Below are 21347 nucleotides of genomic sequence, written 5' to 3' on the forward strand. Positions count from 1 at the left end.
TGTACAAGTTGACAGAACTATTAAAAAATCCAATTTGTAACACTGACACAGAGGGCTTAAAATACGTACTGCAGACACAAATTCACAGTTTCGGAGAGAGACGTCTCCTCCAGCACGAGGTCACTGAACGAACACCAGTGCAAAATAAGCTTTACAACATTACATGCGAGACAATTATTGTATATTGACAACGACAAGAGACAACAGGCCATTCCCTGTAAGCTGATGATCTAACATTTACATTTTTTATAGTTTTACATTTATTTATGTTTGAGAATGATAATAATAATTATACATTTTATTTATACTTTCCTTTTCGTCCAAAGATCTCAAAGGGCTACAGATTAAAAAACACAAGGAGAATAAAAACATAAAATTTTGGGGTGAGCAAAATAACTAAGATAAGCAGTTTTGTTAAAAATAGAAAGGTTTAAAAAAAAAAAAAAACATCTAAGAGGGGGAACAAAGCCATTTATTTAATCGATCCAGGATACTATGCGTTCGGATTAAGTCTCCTACCTTTGGAATTAAAATAGCCCCACATCATCCTCTCCTGGATCCATGAAATAAATTCCCCTTAAAAAAATAATCTGCCTGCCTCTATTGGAATTTATCATAGGGGTTCCTATGTTTATGCACCCTGTATTTTAATGAAGAACATTTATTTATTTACGATACATTATTCATTCACAAAGAAAATTGGTGGCCTAAAAGGTTGGATTTTTCCTCATTTTAAATAAGGCATTAAGATCGATTTCCAAAAGAGGATTTTTTAGTATACTTTCACATGGGTGCATAAACATGTTCTTACCACTGTATGACTGGAATCAACTGATAACCAGTTATGTGGCATCCTGCTTGAAGCCCTTCTTGGCTCTTGACTGTTTCCATCTTTGAAATGCAACTCCCAAGTTTTACTTGTGTTTTATCAGGGCTCTGGTCATGATGCGCCTTTTAGGGTAGGTAGAATCTAGTAGCCTAACTCTATGCTGCAATATGTATGACTCACCGTCTGGCCTGCATCTACTGATATCCTCTTCAATCTTGATTGAAATTATGTCAGGGGTCTCCTGCTTGTCGTAAAGAGGGAAACACACAAGACACATTCTTGCATTTGCACAGCAGGGTTGTCAACCCCCATTGAATCATGAAGGTGTGTGCTTTCTATGTGTATGTTGTGCCTACCTCTGCTGGACTTATAACTGACGAAGCCTCACTTTTGGATGGTGAATAAAAAGGGGAATGTCCAACCGCCTTGTGGTCAATCAGGGGCTTTAGGCCTGATGATGATGATGATGATGAGGAAGAATACATTACATTCAAGCCCTTTCAGAGTTCAGGAAATGGGAATTCGTCCATTTATATTAGGCATGTGCTGTGAAATAACCTGCTTCTCCGATATAAATCATTAATTGTAAATTATGAATCCTAATTATTATAACTATTTCCTTTTACTACAAATGTAACAATTAATAGTACCCCCTGAACTGACCTGTTTTCCACCCATTTGTCGGAACTCAACTCACAATTTCCCATTGATTTAGTCCGTGGTTTGCAGAGGTTGGCTCGATTCAGGGGAAAACGACTCGCCGCACGCGATGCAATCGATCTTGTTTGAAGCCGCAGAGAAAAAAGTTCACTCCTCATCACCTTCATCCTCATCCTCAGCACTTGGTTTTCTTTGCTGCTCTGAATTATTTGTAACTGAAGAGTAGCCGATCCGTCTGAGAACAGCTGGCTAATTTCAGATACAGCCGCTTTCGAAAGTACCTCCATTATGGACGAAAGCTGTTCTTGCAAAGTTGAGCCGCACGGTGACATGTTTATTGACATATTTTACTCGACTACCGGCGAGAGGTTACAGCAGTTACTGACGTCAAAATAAACCTTATGCTGTTGATTTATCAGAGAACGACATTACCCAATGGCCTTTTCCGGTGTATTACCGTAACTACTGGAAACAACATTGATGTGCAAATGGGAGTTCGCCTACCCCTATAGGTACTTTGGGGTACTGCAGTGGTTATTTCTAAATAAAACCGCAAAATATAATATTTTTTCACCCTGAGCAGTGGTGGTTGAAATATATATCCGAAAACAAGGAGAAGGAAAATCTGTGAAAAATATTTTTTAAGGAAGAATATATAATAGGATCCACCGCTTGCTCCACCATCCACTGGCGTTGTATTTCTTTTGTGGGGAGAATTTTGCAAACAGTTTAATGAAGCACAGACACATGCTAAAGAGAACGTACAGACATAATTTCAGTACAAAAAAAGTGCTTGTGAAGGGGGTACTTCACAAGCACTATAAAAATATCTTAGAAGGGTTACGCTTGTAGAAAAAGATTGAGAAACATTGATCTCTAGACTATTGAGGGTGATATATATATGTAAGCATATCAATGTAAGCACGGCTCAGATGATTTATGATCACCTTAATAGAGCACTTCATTAATTTGACAATTTAAAGATGCATAAGCCTGCTTTTACAACAAGCGTACTTATTCGTGCGACAGCTGAGCTGTCGTACTTTGTTTTGGTCTTGAACTAGGTTATACTGGCTAGGAAAGAGACATATTACGGTGCGCCAGCAGTAGACCTGCCCGACGTGAGTCAGACAGTAAGAATAGTATTTTCTCTCCTTCTCAAACTAAGTTACAATTGCATATTCATCACCCTGATTTTCAAAATTGCTCGGGGGAGAAACCCCCGAACACCCGTCTTAAAAGGACTTCTGACATACAACCCTGAATATTTTCAATTGCTAGCGACGCCCCAGAGTATTGACATTTTCTTTGTTGAGTGCAATTATCATGGCAAGCTGCATATTTATATGCAATTAATCATTTATAAATAATCTCTAAAGATGGAATGTGAAATCTACCTGAATTACGTAAATTATCAACCTCATTATTTACTGTCTAAGACGTGAGAGAAACACAAGAATGTTACAAGAAAAGTCAGTCAACAAATGTAGTGCAAAGACACCTTTACAGAGCATAATTTACAGTGTTTTTATTTCATATTGATCAATTTCATGTGTATTAGGAGGAAATGACATGACTCGTATAGCCTAAGTAATTAAATATGACATAAAATTTTTTAATAATATTAAATAATATCTTTTTTTATTATCCTATTCTGGAAATATTTAAAGGCCCGGCCATAACAGGTCCACGGACTGGGGGTTGGGAATCGCTGATCTAGGGGTCTAGCACACTTGGGAATGAGCTGACAGTGTCGTGGAAATATTAATAACTATAATATACAATTAAACACATTAACCTTGTTTATATAATTACTAGTCAATTTACAAGGAACTATTTAAATTCCTTGGACCTATAGATACCTCCATTCCTCTCACTGAGAGTTGTTAAGATAGGTTACTTTTGCATTCCTGTTGTTACCACTAAGTCTAATACTAAGGCCATGCAATCAACTGAATTCTTCGTTGTGTAGATTCCTTTAACTGTCTTGCAGCCATGTCCACTTGACCCTTAGTGTATTGCAATTTAACTGGTTCTCTCCCACCGTGCCTGACTTCAGCCATGGCCAATCCTAAATTAACCCACGATGTGAAAGTTTCCCAATAAGAAACATGTAAAGCCATCTTCTAATGAATGTATGTTTGGTATCTTTGCTGCCTGTATCTTCCCATGATCATGCTTTAAAATTTAATCAAATATTTTGATATCCGAAATGTCCAAACAATAAGAAATTCACAGAGAGCAATTTTTAACAATATTAAGTTTAGTTTTACAAATAGCAAATAGCTGGAAAGCGTCTTTAATCTTGATTAAATTAATCTTGATAAGATTAAAGACGACGTTGGTTTAGCTAACGGGGTATACACGTTGGTGTGTATTAACCTACGTAAGTCGCTTTGGATAGAAGCGTCTGCTAAATGCCCACATTTTAATTGATAAAAACCTTTAATCGTAAAGCCCTAAAAGCAGTAATTTCCTTTGCCCTTGTGCTTGATCATGTGGCGACGAAAACTGCTGGCACGACTGTAACTGATGTTGCACTGGTGACATACGCAGGGCTTCTCCCCGGAGTGAATCCTCATGTGGATCTTCAGACAAGAGCTCCGGCCGAAGGCCATCATGCATTGGTCACACCTTTAGGGCATCTCCCTGGTGTGAATCCTCATGTGGATCTTTAGATCATATCTCCGTCTGAAGCCCTTCATGCATTGGTCACATTTGTAGGGCTTCTCCCTGGAGTGAATACTCATGTGGATCTTCAGGTGGCACCTCTGAGTGAAGCGCTTCATGCATTGGTCACACCTGTAGGGCTTCTCGCTGGTGTGTATACGCATATGGATGGTCATCTTGGAAGCGTTGGGAAAAACCTTGCCACAGAAGACACAGGGCCGGCCCTTGCGACCGCCCCGAGGGCCAGTTTGCTCCTCACAGTGGACAAGCCGCTTGCCGCAGTCCAGGCTCTTGGCCACACTGTGGTCCACGGACAGCAAGCTTAGGGCTTCCACTTCGGATGCGGTGAAGAGGGTGTCATGGCTGTCCAGCCCCAGCCGGCCCACCCCTTGTCCACAGACACTCAGGATCCGCAGCTCCCCATTGTGCCTAGACATGTGGGAGGAGCCAGGGGTGTCCGGATGCAGACTATCCGAGGTGGCGCTGCGTTGTGTGCTACAGTATCTGATGTCATTGCAGTCTTCTGCAGAGAGGAAAAAAAAATAAAAAATTATCAACTCATTATTTGCACAAAGTGATACAGTATGTACCTTGTACACACTTAGCATCAAAGGTTTAGAAGGTGTACTGCAGTCATCAACAAAGCCATCTTCCTCGTTATCAATTATCCAGCTCTCCTTTACACTAGGGGCCTGGGTGGGTAAACTCCAGAGGGGCAGATTCTGGCATTTGCGGGCCCACATACAACCCCTCAGGGTACAATCCGGAGGGTGTCCGGCTTACAGCGCATGTGTGAAAGGGCTAGTGTAAGTTTATCAGCTTCTCGTTCTCAATTTATTTATTGTTTGAAAATGATAAAACAGCACATGTGGCCTCCGTGTTGATAACCTTCTGGGCTCTAAGGTGTTACCTTCTTTGTAATGCTCTCAGGTTTTACTCCTGTTTTAGCAGGGCCCTGGTCGATTAAAAAGTGGTCCATGCTTTTTAGCGCAAGAAGAATCAAGTAAATTCTCAGTGGATCCAGGTTGTTTGCTTGCTATCATGGCTGAAATGGTTATTACTTACCTACAGGGGGCATGCATACACCAATATCCTCTTCCTCCTTGATCAAAATGGTGTCAGGGTTCTCCTGCTTTCCACATTAAGCAGGAAACACACATAACATTCTTGCATTTGCACAGAAAAGTTTTCAATCCTCACTAACTACAAATTGAAATCATAAAGGTGTGTGCTTTCTATGGTTGTTTGCTGGAGATGCAACAGAGTAAGCCTCACTTTTGGATGGTAAATGATAAAGGAAAATTTCAACCTGCACAGCCAGCTCTTTGCGGCAATCCATCCGCTCGCCACAGTCCAGGCTCTTAGCCACGTTGCAGTCCGCAGACAGCGAGTTCAGGGCCTCGACTTCGGAAGATGTGAAGAGGGTGTCATGGCCTTCCAACACCAGTTGCCCCCCCCCTTGCCCGTGGACACTCAGGATCCGCAGCTCCGCGTTTTGACTGAACACGTGGGAGGAGCCAGCGGCGTCCACATGGAGACTCTCCACGGTGACTCCGCTCTGGGTGCTGCGGTCTCCAAAGGCAGGAAAAACAAAGACAGAAAGTAATTAATACTTTCGAATAATAATACTGAACAAATACCAGCGCAAATCTAGCTGAGCACAACATCGCAAGAGAGACAAGTTTTGTATATTGACAATAACAAGAGAAAACGTACCATTCCCTGTAAGCTGATAATCTAACATTTACATTTTTATAAGTTTTACATTTAATTATGTTTGCGAACAATAATAATACATTTTATCCATACTGCCCTTTTTCATCCAAAGATCTCAATGGGCTACAGGTAAAAAAAAAAAAAAAGGTTAAAAGTAAAAATATTAAATTCTGGGGTAAGTGAAATAACTAAAATAAGCAGTTTTGTTAAAAATAGAAAGGTTTAAAAATTATAGGCATGAGGCATTCGTCTTGAACCTGTTCTGGCTTCTTGACTGTTTCAATCTTTGAAATGCAACTCCCAAGTTATACTTCTGTTTTATCAGGGCTCTGGTCATGATGCGTTTTCAAAAGAGGACCAGCCTTTTAGCGCAGGTAGAATCCGGTCGGCAGCCTAGAATCAAGGCTGCAATATTTATGACTCACCTGCTGTCCTGCATCCACTGATATCCTCTTCAATCTTGATTAAAATGATATCGGGGGTCTCCTGCTTGTCGTAAAGAGGGAAACACGCAAGACATATTCTTGCATTTGCACAGAAAGGTTGTCAACCCCCATTCTAGACACATTGAATCATAAAAGTGTGTTCTTTCTATGTGTATGTTGCGCCTACCTCTGCTGGACTTGTCACAGAGGAAGCCTCACTTTTGGTTGGTGAATGAAAAGGGGAATGTCCAACCGCCTTTTGTTCCATCAGGGGCTTTAGGCCTGATGATGATGAGGAGGAAGAATACATTACATCCAAGCCTATTCAGAGTTCAGGAAATGGGCATATCCAGTCGCGGAGCAGGGGGGTGGCTTTCGGGACTGAAGCCCTGAATCTCACTTCAAAAGCCCCAGATCTTTTTAAAGCTTTGGAAGTTATGACAACCCTGACACCATGTTCCCTAAACATTCAATTAAGCCTTATTACTGGGAAAATAATAGCCAACAATTATAAAACTTTCTACTGAAAGTTTGTCTCAACTTTACAAGTCTCAATTTTGCCATTGTCGTTCACATTAAAGGACAAATCTGTGGATTTGGGATATGTTTGGTATGATAACGAGTTTGAACCTTCGTTTTGGAGCACAAAAACCGCATATTGGCTGTTTTTAGCCGATTCTATCAAAATGCTATAAACTTGGAACGATAGGAGCATGTGTTATGGTAAAAACGAAATCGCTATTTTAAAACCACTTAAAAGGCTAAAAGTAGCCCGACACTTCTTTGGTAGTATTATAAGGGTCTTAACATTTAAAACGAGGCATTGATAACTTTGTAAGTGTACGGATTGTTTATTAAAAAGTTCATTTTATACACACATCTTGTTTATAAGACTCGATAGGTAGATTGACCAACACAGAGATTGTGACATCCGTCAGCAACATGCAAGCTCTGTGTTCGGCAATCTACTTATCGAGTCTTAAAAACAAGATGGCGTCGACGGGTGAACTACTGATGGTATTGTGTGTATAAAATATCCTTTCTAATAAACAATCTACAAAGTTATCAATGCCTCGTTGTATATGTTAAGACCCTTGTAATACTACCAAAGAAGTGTTGGGCTACTTCTAGCCTTTTAAGTGGTTTAAAATAGCGATTTAGTTTTTACCATAACAATTGCCCCCATCATTCCAAGTTTATAGCGTTTTGGTAGAGTCGGCTAAAAACAGCCAACTTAAGAATGCGTCTATACGCGCTTTTTTGCTCCAAAATGAACATTTTGGGGGGCCGACCCCCCTCAGGGCTAAGCCCCGGATGCACACAAAGTCTGTCTTCGCCCCTGGGCATATCGTCAAATTATATAAACCCATTCATAACATACTCATTATTAATTCTTAATTATGAATCATGATTATTATAACTATTTCCTTTCACTACAAATGTAACAATTAATATATCCCGCTGAACTGTCCTGTTTTCCACCCATGAACTCCACTCACCATTTCCCAGCGATGTAGTCCGCGGTTTGCAGAGGTTGGCTCGAGCCAAGGCAAAACGACTTGGCGCACGCGATGCATTCGATCTTGTTTGAAGCCGCAAAGAAAACAGCTCACTCCTCATAACTTTCATCCTCGTTCTCAGCGCTTCGTTTTCTTCACGGCTCTGAGTTATTTGTAACTGAAGAGTAGCCGACCCTTCCGAGAACAGTTGGCTAATTTCAGATACAGCCGCTTTCGCAAGCACGTCCATTATGGACGAAAGCTGTTCTTCAAAAGTTGAGCCACACGGTGACATGTTTATTGACATATTTTACTCGAATACTGGCGAGAGGATACAGTTACTGACATCAAAATGAACCCTGTGATGTTGATTTATCGCAGACGGCTTGCGCCCAAAGGCCTCTTCCGGTATAATACCGTAACTACTGGAAAACAACATCGATGCGCAAATGGGAGTACGTATACCCCTGGAGGCAATGACCTCCCTCGAGTGAGAGGTTATTCCTTATGCAGTGGCTGAGTATTGACATTTTCTGTTGTTGAGTGCAATTATCATGGCAAGCTGAATATTTACATGCAATTATTAGTTTTGTAAATAATCTCTAAAGATGGAATGTGATATCTGCCTGAATTATCAACCACATTATTCTCACTGTCTGAGAAGCCGTAAGAGTCTAGTATGCGCCTAAATTGTGTTTGTGTGTTTTCCCTTATTGTGTGCTTGTCCAGGGCCAGTCCACAGGTGACAGCCAGTGCGCAAATTGTAGGGTGGGCACTGTTATACTCATGTAGACCACTTCTATGGTAATGAGGGCATTCAACTCTTCTAAAGTTATATGTTTGGAGGGTCTAGCCCACCCAGAAGTAATGGAATTGGTGGGTGATTTAGGGGTCTAGCAAACTTTGGAATCAGCTTAAGTCAGTGTAGTGGTATATCAATTATAACTATTATATACAATTAAACATATTAACCTTGTTTATATAATTGGTCAATTTTTAAGGAACTGTATAAATTCCTTGGACTTAAAGATACCTGCCTTCCTCTCCCTGAGATGTTCAGATAGTTAACAATTGCATTCCCACTCTAGCCACAAAGTCTAATACTAAGGCCATGCCAATCAACTGACTTCATCATTGTGTAGATTCCTTTAAATGTCTTGCAGCCATGTCCACTTCACCCATAGTGTATTTCATTTTAACTGGTCCCTCCCACCATGGCCAATCCTAAATTCTCCGCGATGGTGAAGCCCCACTCACCATTGTTTCCTTTGTATCAACCCACGATGTGAAAGTTTCCCAATAAGAAGCATGGGAAGTCATTGTCTCATTGAATGTATGCTTGGTAACTTTGCTGCCTATACCTTCCCATGATCATGCTTTCAAATTCAATTAAATATCTTGCTATCCTAAGATTCCTAAAAATAAGTTCATCACAGAGGTATCAATTATTAACAAAAAAAACAAATATATATTATATATACAAATATCAAAAGGTTTGAAAGCGTCATTAATCGTGATTAAAAACCTTAACGCAGTAATTTCATCACATACAGGATTAAAGTGTCAAAGCATGCCCTTGTGCTGCTTGGACATGTGGCGACGCAAACTGCTGGCGCGATTGTAGCTGACATTGCACTGGTGACACACGCTGGGCTTCTCCCCGGAGTGAATCCTCTTGTGGATCTTCAGGCTACAGCTATGATTGAAGCGCTTCGTGCATTGGTCACACCTGTAAGGCTTCTCCCCTGAGTGAATACTCATGTGCTGCTTCAGGTCGTAGCTCCGCCTGAAGCCCTTCATGCATTGGTCACACCTGTAGGGCGTCTCCCCAGAATGAATCCTCATGTGGATCTTCAGGCTAAAGCCCGAACTGTAGACCTTCATGCATTCGTCACACCTGTAGGACTTCTTCCTGGATCGAGGTGGACCGAACTTGTGACTGGGCATGTGGGAAGAGCCAGGGGCGTCCGGATGCAGACTATCCGAGGTGGCGCCTTGCTGTGTGCTAATGTCATTGCAGTCTGCTGCAGAGAGGAAAACAAAGACAGAGAGTTAGGAATTGTATTAATTCATTATTACTTTGTCCACACTTACCATCAAGGGTTTAGATTGTGTACTGCAATCAACCACACGCCCACTCACTCGTTATAAATTCCCTGGCTCTCCTTTACACTAGGGGCCTGGGTGGGTAAACTCCAGAGGGACAGATTCTGGCAGTTTAGTTCCCACATACTGCCCCTCAGGGTGTAATCCGGAGGATGTCTGGCTTAAAGTGCATGTGTGAGAGGGCTACCTGTACATTTATCAGCTAACATTTAGACGTTTTCAATTAATTTATTATTTGAAAATGATAAAACACCACATGTGGCATCGGTCTTAATAACCTATTGGGCATTGAGGAGTTTTTCATTTTTTAAATGCTCTCAAGGTTTACTCATGTTTTAGCAGGGCTCTGGTCATTTCAAAAGAGGTCCAGGCTTTCAGCACAGGAAGAATCGAGTAAATTCTAAGTGGATCCAGGTCCTTTGCTTGCTTGCATGGCTGCAATGGTTATTACTTACCTACAGGTGGGATGCATCCACCAATACCCACTTCTTCCTTGATCAAAATGTTGTCTGGGGTCTCCTGCTTTCCACATTAAGAGGGAAAACACACACACACACAACATATTCTTGCATTTGCACAGAAAGTTGTCAATCCCCATGGAAAATTGAATCATAAAGGTGTTTGCTCTCTATGGTATGTGCTTGAGTTGTAACAGAGTAAGCCTCACTTTTGGATGGTAAATGAGTAGGGGAATTTTCAACCTGAACAGCCAGCTCCTTGCGGCAATCCAACCACGCGCCACAGTCCAGGCTCTTGGCCACGCTGTTATGTGCAGACAGAGAGTTCAGGGCCTCCAGTTCGGATGCGGTGAAAAGGGTGTCATGGCCTTCCACCACTAGTTGCCCCCCTCCTTGTCGGTGGACACTCAGGATCCGCAGCTCCGTGTTTTGACTGGACACATGGGAGGAGCCAGGGGCGTCCACATGCAGACTCTCCAAGGTGGCTCCGCTCTGCGAGATGCGGTCTCCAAAGGCATCGCAGTCTTCTGAAAAAAGAAGACAGTCATTATTTGAACAAAACTGTACTTTGTAGAAGCCTACGGTACTATTTAAAAATAGAATATGTAACGTTGACAGACTTCAGGTTTAAAATATGTACATCAGACACAAATTCAGTTTTGAAGAGACACGTCTCCTCCAGCCCCCTCCTCCATAGACATGAAGCTCAAGCGGGTGTCCAGTTCAAAGACAATGAACAAACACCAGTGCAAAATGAGCTGAGCACAAAATTACATGTAAGACAAGAGACAACGTGCCTTTCCCTGTAAGCTGATCATCGAACATATAAACGTTTTGAATTTACATACGTTTGAGAATGAAAAACCAGGTCATGTGGCCTGACCTCCGTCTTGAACCCCTTCTGTGCTCTTGACTGTTTCCAACTTTGAAATGTAACTCACAAGTGTTTCTTGTGTTTTATCAGGGCCTTTTGGTGCAGGTAGAATCAAGTATGCAGCCTAGACTCTGCTGCAATACGTATGACTCACCTGCTGGCCTGCATCCACCGATATCCTCTTCAATCTTGATTAGAATTATTCCGGGGGTCTCCTGCTTGTCGTAAAGAGGGAAACACACACAAGACATCTTCTTGCATTTGCACGGAAAAGTTGTCAACCCCCATTCTAGAGACATTGAATCATAAAGGTGTGTTCTTTCTATGTGTGTGTTGTGCCTACCTCTGCTGGACTTGTAACTGACAAAGCCTCACTTTTGGATGGTGAATGAAAAGGGGGATGTACAACCGCCTTGTGGTCCATCGGGGGCTTTGGGCCTGATGATGATGATGATGAATACATTCTTGATCAAGACAATTCAGAATTCATGAAATGGGCACATCGTCAAATTATATTAGACATGTGTTGTGAAATAACCTGCTTCTCCGATATAAATCTTTAGTAAAAGTTCATAATGAATCATGATTGTTATTATACACATTTCCTTTTAATACAAATGTAACAATTAATAGTACCCCCCGAACTGTCCGGTTTCCACCCAATATTCGGAACACAACTCACCATTTTCCAATGATTTAGTCCGTAGTTTGCTGATGTTGGCTCGGGCCAGGGCAAAACCACTTTCCGCACGCGATGCATTCGATCTTGTTTGAAGCCGCAAAGAAAACAGCTCACTCCTCATCACCTTCATCCTCATCCTCAGCAATTCGTTTTCTTTGCGGCTCTGAGTTATTTGTAAGCGAAGAGAAGCCGACCCCTCCGAGAACAGTTGGCTAATTTCAGATACAGCCGATTTCGCAAGTACGTCCATTATGGACGACAGCTGTTCTTCCATAATTGAGCCGCATGGTGACATGTTTATTAACCTATTATACCTCACTACCGGTGAGAGGTAACAGTTACTGATATCAAACGGAACCCTCTGATGTCCCTTTATCCTAGAACGGCAAGCGCCCAATGGCCTCTTCCTGTATATTACCGTAAATACTGGAAAAAAATATCGATGACCAAATGGGAGTACGCGTACCCATAGCGCGTAGCCCTTAGGGGTACTTCTGACAGAGTACTGAGGGGGTAATCCTAAGAAAATTCGGAGAAATTAGCACAGGCCCATGTTTTTCACTAAATTGTGAGTATTTGTAGCCTGTTCATGTTTACCCTGCCAAATAGAACGCCTATGCATTATTTATGGTCATTAAAAAAAAAAAAACCAAAACACCAAAAAAATATCCCAAAAATATTTAGTGCTTGTGAAGGGGGAACTCAGCCGAAAAATATCTTAGAAGGGTTACACTTTTAGAAAAGGTTTGAGAAGCACTTAGCTAGACGATTGAGGTGGATCAGGAGGGGACCAAGAACCAGTCAGGGGGGGCATGGGAAATCAAAAAATGCTATCATATACATATAGGCCCATATATAGATGTATATAAGCATATCAATGTAAGCATTGCTCAGATGAGTTGTTATCACTTTAATAGAGCTATTAATAGAGCTAGTAATTAATTTAACAATATAAAGATGAATAAGCCTGCTTTTAGAAAAACCATAGCACACTTATTGCTTTAACGTGCGACGTGAGACAGCTGAGCTACCGTACATTGATTTGTTTTTGTCGTAAACTAGGTTCTACTGGCTAGGAAAGAGACAAATTAAGGTGCGCCAGACAGAACAGCGCCTCCACGAGTCCCACCGAGGCAATGACCCCCTCATGTGAGAGGTTATTCTTTATGCAGTGAGTATTGACATTTTCGGTTCAATTGCATGGCAAGCTGCATATTTATATGCTATTAATATTTTTCTGAATAATCTCTAAAGATGGAATGTGGAATATACCTGAATTATCTAAATAATCAACCACATTATTCTAAGTGTCTGGGAAGATGGAGGAGTCTATGCTCTTAAATTGTGTGTGTGTGTGTGTGTGTGTGTGTGTGTGTGTGTGTGTGTGTGTGTGTGTGTGTGTGTGTGTGTGTGTGTGTGTGTGTGTGTGTGTGTGTGTGTGTGTGTGTGTGTGTGTGTGTGTGTGTGTTATGTCCAGGGTCAAGTTACCGCAGTCCACAGGTGACAGCCATGCCGCAAATTGTAGGGCGGGGGGGGGGGTGTTGTACTCATCCTGACCAATTTTATGGTAATGAGGGCATTCAATTCTTCTGAAGATATGTTTGGAGGCTCGAACCCAACCAGGAGTAATGGAAATGGTGGGTGATCTAGGGGTCTAGCATACTTTGGAATGAGCTGAAGACAGTGTTGTGTGAATATTAATAATAACTATAATATATAATTAAACATTATATCAACCTTGTTTATATAATTACTAGTCAATTTACAAGGAACTGTTTAAATTCCTTGGACCTAAAGATATCTCCCTTCCTCTGTAGCCACGAAGTCTAATACTAAGACCATGCCAAACAACTGAATTCTTCGTTGTGTAGATTCCTTTATCCGTCTTGCCGCAATGTCCACCTCACCTATAATTTATTGCAATTTAACTTGGTCCCTCCCAACATGGCAGATCCTAAATTCTCCACGATTGTCACTCCCCCTAACTTTTGTTTTATTTGTATTAATCCACAATGTGAAAGTTTCCCAATAAGAAACATGTAAACCCATCGTCTCATTGAATGTTTACTTGTTAACTTTAATGCCTGTATCTTCCCATGATCATGCTTTAAATGTAATCAATTATTTTGCAATCCGAAGTGTCCAAAAAATTGTTATTGATGTCTGTGTGAAGAATTTCTTAACAATAAAGCTGAAATATATATATTTATTTTAGAAATATCCGAAAGCGTCTTTAAATCGTGATAAAACCTTAAAGTAGTAATTTGAACATAAACAGGATAAAGGTGTCAATCAAAGCGTCCCGTTGACCCGTGTCAACTCACCCCAATGCCCGTGTGCATTGATCATGTGCTCACGCAAATGTCTTGGATCGCTGAAGCTGGCCTTGCACTGGAGACACACGCAGGGCTTCTCCCCAGAGTGAATCCTCATGTGGATCTTCAGGTGGTAACTCTGACTGAAGCGCTTCATGCATTGTTCACACCTGTAGGGCTTCTCCCTGGAGTGAATCCTCATGTGGATCTTCAGGTTGTAGCTTTGACTGAAGCGCTTCATGCATTGCTCACACTTGTAAGGCCTCTCCCCAGAGTGAATCCTCATGTGGATCTTCAGGTCGTAGCTCCGTTTGAAGCCCTTCATGCATTGGTCACACCTGTAGGGCTTCTCCAGGGAGTGAACTCGACTGAACTTGTGACTGGACATGTGAGAGGAGCCAGGGGCATCGGGATGCAGACTATCCGAGGTGGCACCAGGCTGTGTGCTGCAGTCTCTAATGTCATTGCAGTCTTCTGCAGAGAGGAAAACAAAGACAGAGTTAGGAATTGTATTAATTCATTATTACTTTGTACACACTTACCATCGAGGGTTTAGAATGTATACTGCAGTCAACCACACACCCACTCGCTTGTTATAAATTCTCCGGCTCTCCTTTACACTAGGGGCCTGGGTGGGTAAACTCCAGAGGGACAGATTCTGGAAGTTAGGTTGCCACATACTGCCCCTCCGGGTGTAATCCGGAGGATGCCTGGCTTAAAGTGCACGTGTGAGAGGTTGTTCAGCTAACAATTATACGTTTTCAATTCATTTATTATTTGAAAATGATAAAACAGCACATGTGGCATCCGTCTTGATAACCTATTTGGCTCTTAGGTGTTTCCATCTTTGAAATGCTCAAGTTTTACTCGTGTTTTAGCAGGGATCTGGTCGTTTCAAAAGAGCTCAAGGCATTTTTGCGCAGGAAGAATTGAGTACATTCTCAGTCGTTTCCAGGTTGTTACTTGCTTGCATGGCTGCAATGGTTATTACTTACCTACAGGTGGGATGCTTCCACCAATATCCTCTTCCACCTTGATCAAAATGTTGTCTGGGGTCTCCTTCTTTCCACATTAAGAGGGAAAACACACACACAACATATTCTTGCATTTGCACAGAAAAATGTTCAATACCCACGACAAATTGAATCGTAAAGGTGTATGCTCTCTATGGCATGTGCTGGAGTTGTAACAGAGTAAGCCTCACTTTTGGATGGTAAATGAGAAAGGATATTTTCAACCTGCACAGCCAGCTCCTTGCGGCAATCCAACCGCTCGCCACAGTCCAGGCTCTTGGCCACGCTGCAGTCTGCAGACAGCGAGTTTAGGGCCTCCAATTCGGACACGTTGAACAGGGTTTCATGGCCTTCCACGGCCAGTCCGCGGACACTCAGGATCCTCAGCTCCGCGTTTTGACTGGACACGTGGGAGGAGCTGGGGGCGACCACATGTAGAAACTCAGAGGCCGCTGCGCTCTGCATGCTTCGGCCTCCATAGGCATTGCAGTCTTCTGCAAATAGAAAAAACCAAGACAGAAGGTAATTATTTGCACAAAACTGTACTTTGTACAAGTCAACCAAACTATATAAAAATAGTAATACAATATCCAACATTGACACAGAGGGTTTAAAATATGTACTGCAGACACAAATTCAGTTTCGGAGGGAGACGTCTCCTCCAGCCCCGTCCTCCCTAGACTTGAAGGTCAAGCGGGTGTCCTGGTCGAGGACACTGAACGGACACCCACCAGCGCAAAATGAGCACAACATTACACGTGAGACAATAATTGTATTGGACAATAAGAGACAACGTGCCATTCCCTGTAAGCTGATCATCTAACATATATACGTTTTGAATTTTTTTATGTTTGAGAATGATAAACCATGTCATGTGGCCTGAACTCCGTCTTGAGCCCCTTCTGGCCTCTTGTCTGTTTCAATCTTTGAAATGCAACTGGCAAGTTTTACTTCTGTTTTATCAGGGCTCTGATCATGATGCGTTTACAAAAAAGAAGAGCAGCCTTTTAGTGCAGTTAGAATCAAGTAGATAGCCTAGACTCTAAGCTGCATCTATGCATGTCTCACCTGCTGGCCTGCATCCACTGATGTCTTCTTCAATCTTGATTAAAATTATTCCGGGGGTCCCCTACTTGTCGTAAAGATGGAAATAAACACAAGACATGTTCTTGCATTAGCACAGAAAAGTTATAAGCCCCCATTCTAGACACATTGAATCATAAAGGTGTGTTCATTTTATGTGTATGTTGTGCCTACCTCTGCTGGACTTGTAACTGACGACTCCACACTTTTGGATGGTGAATGAAAAGGGGAATGTCCAACCGCCTTGTGGTATATCAGGGGCTTCAAGCCTGATGATGATGATTCTGATGAGGAAGAATACATTACATCCAAGCCCATTCAGAGTTCAGGAAATGGCAATATCGACTATTTCCTTTTACTACATATCTAACAATTAATAGCACCCCCTAAACACTTGGACACACCTGTTTTCAACCCATTTGTCGGAACTCAACTCACCATTTCCCTGTGATGTAGTCCGTGGTTTGCCGATGTTGTCTCGAGCCAGTGCAAAACGACTTGCCGCACCCGATGCTTTCGATCTTGTCTGAAGCCGCAAAGAAAACAGCTCACTCCTCATCTCCTTCATCCTCGTCCTCAGCGCTTCGTTTTCTTCGCGGCTCCGAGTTATTTGTAACTGAAGAGTAGCCGACCCTTCCGAGAACAGTTGGCTAATTTCAGATACAGCCGCTTTCGCAAGCACGTCCATTATCGACGAAAGCTGTTCTTCCATAGTTGAGCCGCACGGTGACATGTTTATTAACATATTTTACTCGACTACCGGCGAGAGGTAACAAGTTACTGATAACAAAATAAACTGTGATGTCGATTTACCCCAGAACGGCATGCGCCCAATGGCCTCTTCCGGTATATTACTGTAACGACTGGCAAAAAAATCAAAGAGGAAGTGGGAGTAGGCCTACCCGTTATTCTTCTTTTTGTGGGGAGAATTTAACAGTTTAATAAAACACAGGCCCATGTTTTTCACTAAATCGTGAGCATTCAAACACACATGCATTATTAATGTTCAAAAAAAAAAAAATAAACTCCCAAAAATGTTTTGTGTTTGTGTAACCTTCTAGTATGGAAGCATAGGCCTATATATGTAGCAACATTGAAATGGCAATGCAATGTGCAATTCAAGAAGTCATTACATCATGCAATTGACAATATCTTATGCAATTTAATTATGTAGGCTAATTTATAAATATGTTATTCAAATTGTATTTTAATATGCAAAGTGACGATGAAATCCTCAATAGAATTTGCAAAAGTTACAACAATAAAAGTAAATTATTGTTTTGAGATCCTTTTTCAAATTGAAAAGCTAAAGCGTCCCCGTGATTGTAATGCACTTCGCCACGCTCCGTGTGTTGCGAAATTCAAATTTCATTTCATTATTCATGATGTGTGGAAGGCTACTCTACCTAACCATTATATAGGCCTACATAACGTCTCGGTGACGGTGTCGGAAGCGATTACACCAACACAAACACACCGCTACCTAGACAAACCCCAACCCTTTAACCCCACTCAATGTCTCTGCGGCAAAGGACCTATAGGAGGTTGTCAAAGGTCCGACTGTCGGTAATCTAAACCCCCCAGGATCCCTTACTGAACATTGCGACCACGCCCACGGTCGCTAAAATATATATCTTAGGATATCAATATGTGAGCACCGCTAAGATGTGTTATTATCACCCTATCAGAGCACTTCATTAATTCAATAATATAAAGATGAATAAGAATGCTTTTACAACAAACCATAGGCCATTTATGATATCACGACTTTATTGTCCTTTCTTTCTTTTTTCCCCTAAACTAGGTCCCACTGGCTAGGAAAGAGACAATACAGGTGTGCGCCAGACAGAACAGCGCGTCCCCGAGTGCCATCGAGGCAATGGACCCCCTCATGTGTGAGAGGTTTCTTCTTTATGCAGTCGCTCTTTTTCACTAAATTGTGAGTATTTGCAGCCTGTTAATGTCCATACACTCTTGCCAAATAGAAGGCACATGCATTATTTATGTTCATTAAAAAAGAGACCTTCCAAAAATGTTTAGTGCTTGTGAAGGGGGTACTCAGCTGAAAACATATCTTAGAAGGGTTACACTTTTAGAAAAAAGTTTAAGAGACACTGAGCTAGACCATTGAGGTGGAACAGGAGAGGACCAAGAACCAGTCAGGGGGGGCATGGGAAATCAGACAATTCTATCATATATTTATATATGACAACATATAGATGTAAGCATATCAATGTAAGCACTGATCAGATGAGTTATTATCACCTTAATAGACCACTTTGTTTTTGTCGTAAACTAGGTTCTACTGGCTAGGAAAGACCCATTAAGGTGCGCAAGACAGAACAGCGCCTCCCGAGTGCCACCGAGGCAATGACCCCCTCATGTGTGACGAGGTTATTCTTTATGCAGCCAGTGAGTATTGACATTTTCTGTTGAGTGCAATTATCATGGTAAGCTGCAAATTTATATGAAATTAATAGTTTTCTAAAGGTGGAATGTGGAATCTACCTGAATAATCTAAATTATCAACCCTGGTCTCCAATTCTCCACGATGGTCCCTCCCCCTCACTATTGTTTCCTTTGTATTAGCTCACGATGTGAAAGTTTCCCAATAAGGAACATGTATAGCCACTGTCTCATTGAATGTAAGCTTGGTAACTTTGCGTGTCCAAAAAATTATTCTCGATGTCTGTGCGCAGTTTCATAATAAAAATTGAAATATATGCATATTTTTTAAAGCAGTAAGTTTATGACATACAAGATAAAGGTGTCAATCAAAGTGTCCCGGTGACCCGTGTCAAAGCCCCCGATTGCCTGTGTGCATTGATCATGTGCTCACGCAAATGTCTCGGGTCCCTGAAGCTGGCCTTGCACATGAGACACACGCAGGGCTTCTCCCCGGAGTGAATCCTCATGTGAATCTTCAGGTCGTAGCTCTGTCTGAATTCCTCCATGCATTTGTCACACCTGTAGGGCAGGCCTATTCAACTAGCGGCCCGTGGGCCAAATACGGCCCCTCTTAATTTTTTCCCGGCCCGCAAGAGGTTGCATGCAAAAAATAAATTTAATAAAAGGAGAAACATAGTTGCATGCAAATCAGGTTTCTGTGTGTAGCCGGTGATACTAGCCAGTATCAGTACCCCACAATCAGGAACTGGCATCACTTATTCTGACAATGTTTGGCTCAACCGATACATGCAAGTCTAGCTTTTCTCACATGAATGCCATCAGAACAAGGGCACGTTGCTCCATGACCTATGAGACCTATGGAGTCTCAGGATGAGCCAAACTAGGCAAACAAGGCAGTGCAACCTTTCTTACTGACTCACTGGCTCAAAATGTCTCATATATACATTAGTTCTGTTTTGTGATGATTCAAACAACATTGTTGAATTCTAAATACGTGTCCAAAATATGTGAGAACAAAATCTTTTATAATGATACGATTAAAAGTGAAGAAGGAAGGAATGCGTCTGACAAGTTTATTCCATGTAGTAGTACTATATATATTAACTTATTAAGTTAACACTACTTTAAGTACGATTTGCAGCGATTCATTCACGTAGTTTTACTCTGTGTGGCCCATGAACCCCAGTTTTCCTTTTCAGCCCACTTGTTAAGGAGGTTGAATAGCCCTGCTGTAGGGATTCTCTCTGGAGTGAATCCTCATGTGGACTTTCAGGTTAGAGTTCTGTCTGAATTCCTCCATGCATTGGTCACACCTGTAGGGCTTCTCTTTGGAGTGAATCCTCATGTGGACTTTCAGGTTAGAGTTCTGTCTGAAGGCCTTCATGCATTGATCACACTTGTAGGGCTTCTCCCCGGAGTGAATCCTCATGTGGGTCTTCAGGTCGGAGCTCTGACCGAAGCCCTTCATGCATTGGTCACACCTGTGGGGCTTCTCCCCGGAGTGAATCCTCATGTGGCTCTTCAGGTGGCAGCTCTGACTGAAGCACTTCATGCATTGGTCACACCTGTAGGGCTTCTCCCCGGAGTGAGTCCTCATGTGGGTCTTCAGGCTAATGCTCTGACTGAAGCACTTCATGCATTGCTCACACCTGTAGGGCTTCTCCCCAGAGTGAATCCTCATGTGCGACTTCAGGCTAATGCTCTGACTGAAGCACTTCATGCATTGGTCACACCTGTAGGGCTTCTCCCTGGAGTGAATTCTCATGTGGGACTTCAGGTGGCTCCTCTGACTGAAGTGCTTCATGCATTGGTCACACTTGTAGGGCTTCTCCCCGGAGTGAACTGGACTGAACATGTGGGAGGAGCCAGGGGCATCGGGATGCAGACTATCCGAGGTGGCGCCAGGCTGTGTGCTGCAGTCTCTAATGTCATTGCAGTCTTCTGCAGAGAGGAAAACAAAGACAGAGTTAGGAATTGTATTAATTCATTATTACTTTGTACACACTTGCCATCGAGGGTTTAGAATGTGTACTGCAATCAACCACACGCCCACTCACTCGTTATAAATTCCCTGGCTCTCCTTTACACTAGGGGCCTGGGTGGGTAAACTCCAGAGGGACAGATTCTGGCAGTTTAGTTCCCACATACTGCCCCTCAGGGTGTAATCCGGAGGATGTCTGGCTTAAAGTACATGTGTGAGAGTGCTACCTGTAAGTTGATCAGCTAACATTTATACGTTTAATTTAGTTAAACATTTTTTAACAGGGCTCTGGTCATTTCAAAAGAGGTCCAGGCTTTCAGCACAGGAAGAATCGAGGACATTCTCAGTTGATCCAGGTCCTTTGCTTGCTTGCATGGCTGCAATGGTTATAACTTACCTACAGGAGGGATGCATCCACCAATACCCGCTTCCTCCTTGATCAAAATGTTGTCTGGGGTATCCTGCTTTCCACATTAAGAGGGAAAAAACACACACGACATATTCTTGCATTTGCACAGAAAAGTTGTCAATCCCCACGACAAATTGAATCATAAAGGTGTTTGCTCTCTATGGTATGTGTTGGAGTTGTAACAGAGTAAGCCTCACTTTTGGATGGTAAATGAGAAG

The 21347-nt window shown here is 42.1% G+C and overlaps 4 protein-coding genes and 1 long non-coding RNA gene across 21 annotated transcripts in view; 1 reads left to right on the forward strand and 4 right to left on the reverse strand.

Annotated features, from left to right (window-relative positions):
• The window catches only part of LOC130385249 (glutamate receptor 4), a 1260456-nt gene that overhangs the window by 475792 nt on the left and 763317 nt on the right, over positions 1–21347 (forward strand). The gene's annotated exons all lie outside the window — the stretch shown is intronic.
• The window catches only part of LOC130385413 (uncharacterized), a 39216-nt gene that overhangs the window by 3170 nt on the left and 14699 nt on the right, over positions 1–21347 (reverse strand). Inside the window, 9 exon segments of the mRNA XM_056593913.1 lie at positions 4236–4682; positions 5507–5731; positions 9374–9823; positions 10573–10796; positions 14489–14708; positions 15230–15296; positions 15473–15665; positions 19948–20680; positions 21118–21181. Coding sequence (XP_056449888.1) covers positions 4236–4682; positions 5507–5731; positions 9374–9823; positions 10573–10796; positions 14489–14708; positions 15230–15296; positions 15473–15665; positions 19948–20680; positions 21118–21181 — 2623 coding nt within the window.
• LOC130385311 (uncharacterized) lies at positions 131–1932 on the reverse strand. Its single transcript, XR_008895990.1, has 3 exons — positions 1527–1932; positions 1186–1280; positions 131–1070 (listed from the first exon to the last, which is right to left on the reverse strand). It is a non-coding gene; the product is annotated as an uncharacterized LOC130385311 (long non-coding RNA).
• On the reverse strand, positions 2197–13238 carry LOC130385277 (zinc finger protein 234-like). 12 transcript variants are annotated; one of them, XR_008895984.1, is made up of 9 exons: positions 11920–13238; positions 11581–11675; positions 11392–11452; positions 10607–10887; positions 10361–10424; positions 7800–9823; positions 6488–6582; positions 6301–6398; positions 5702–5731 (listed from the first exon to the last, which is right to left on the reverse strand). XR_008895984.1 is itself a non-coding variant. In XM_056593712.1 (6 exons), exons 1-6 carry the CDS (start codon positions 8104–8106, stop codon positions 4126–4128), a joined length of 1359 nt encoding a protein of 452 aa, XP_056449687.1. In that variant the 5' UTR covers positions 8107–9342; the 3' UTR covers positions 2197–4125. The 12 variants fall into 12 exon arrangements, 9 of the variants coding, with proteins under 9 accessions (XP_056449687.1, XP_056449688.1, XP_056449694.1 ...); XR_008895983.1 differs by having other exon boundaries at positions 10607–10890; XR_008895985.1 differs by having other exon boundaries at positions 10607–10890; positions 11581–11701.
• Positions 13518–17208, reverse strand: LOC130385280 (zinc finger protein 112-like). Of its 5 annotated transcripts, none has more exons than XM_056593727.1 (6): positions 16769–17206; positions 16505–16614; positions 16316–16376; positions 15473–15741; positions 15230–15293; positions 13525–14708 (listed from the first exon to the last, which is right to left on the reverse strand). In XM_056593727.1, exons 1-6 carry the CDS (start codon positions 17073–17075, stop codon positions 14212–14214), a joined length of 1308 nt encoding a protein of 435 aa, XP_056449702.1. In that variant the 5' UTR covers positions 17076–17206; the 3' UTR covers positions 13525–14211. The 5 variants fall into 5 exon arrangements, with proteins under 5 accessions (XP_056449705.1, XP_056449702.1, XP_056449701.1 ...); XM_056593726.1 differs by having other exon boundaries at positions 15230–15296; XM_056593729.1 differs by having other exon boundaries at positions 14688–14708; positions 15439–15741; positions 16769–17208.

The sequence above is a fragment of the Gadus chalcogrammus genome, chromosome 7, assembly GCF_026213295.1.
Source record: "Gadus chalcogrammus isolate NIFS_2021 chromosome 7, NIFS_Gcha_1.0, whole genome shotgun sequence".
Taxonomy (NCBI): domain Eukaryota; kingdom Metazoa; phylum Chordata; class Actinopteri; order Gadiformes; family Gadidae; genus Gadus; species Gadus chalcogrammus.

Bases quoted from the DNA above. Each gene is read 5' to 3' on its own strand.
- LOC130385280 (XM_056593726.1), bottom strand. From the start codon at position 17,075: ATGTTAATAAACATGTCACCGTGCGGCTCAACTATGGAAGAACAGCTT. The intron at 16,615-16,768 runs GTGAGTTGAGTT...CTTCCTCATCAG, and splicing joins GACTACATCACAGGGAAATG to AATCATCATCATCAGGCTTG. The intron at 15,297-15,472 runs GTTGAAAATATC...TAATGTGGAAAG, and splicing joins GCAAGGAGCTGGCTGTGCAG to AAGGAGACCCCAGACAACAT.
- LOC130385277 (XM_056593712.1), bottom strand. From the start codon at position 8,106: ATGTCAATAAACATGTCACCGTGTGGCTCAACTTTTGAAGAACAGCTT. The intron at 6,365-6,487 runs GTAGGCGCAACA...CTTTACGACAAG, and splicing joins CTGTGACAAGTCCAGCAGAG to CAGGAGACCCCCGATATCAT. The intron at 5,289-5,468 runs GTTGAAATTTTC...TGTGGAAAGCAG, and splicing joins GCAAAGAGCTGGCTGTGCAG to GAGAACCCTGACACCATTTT.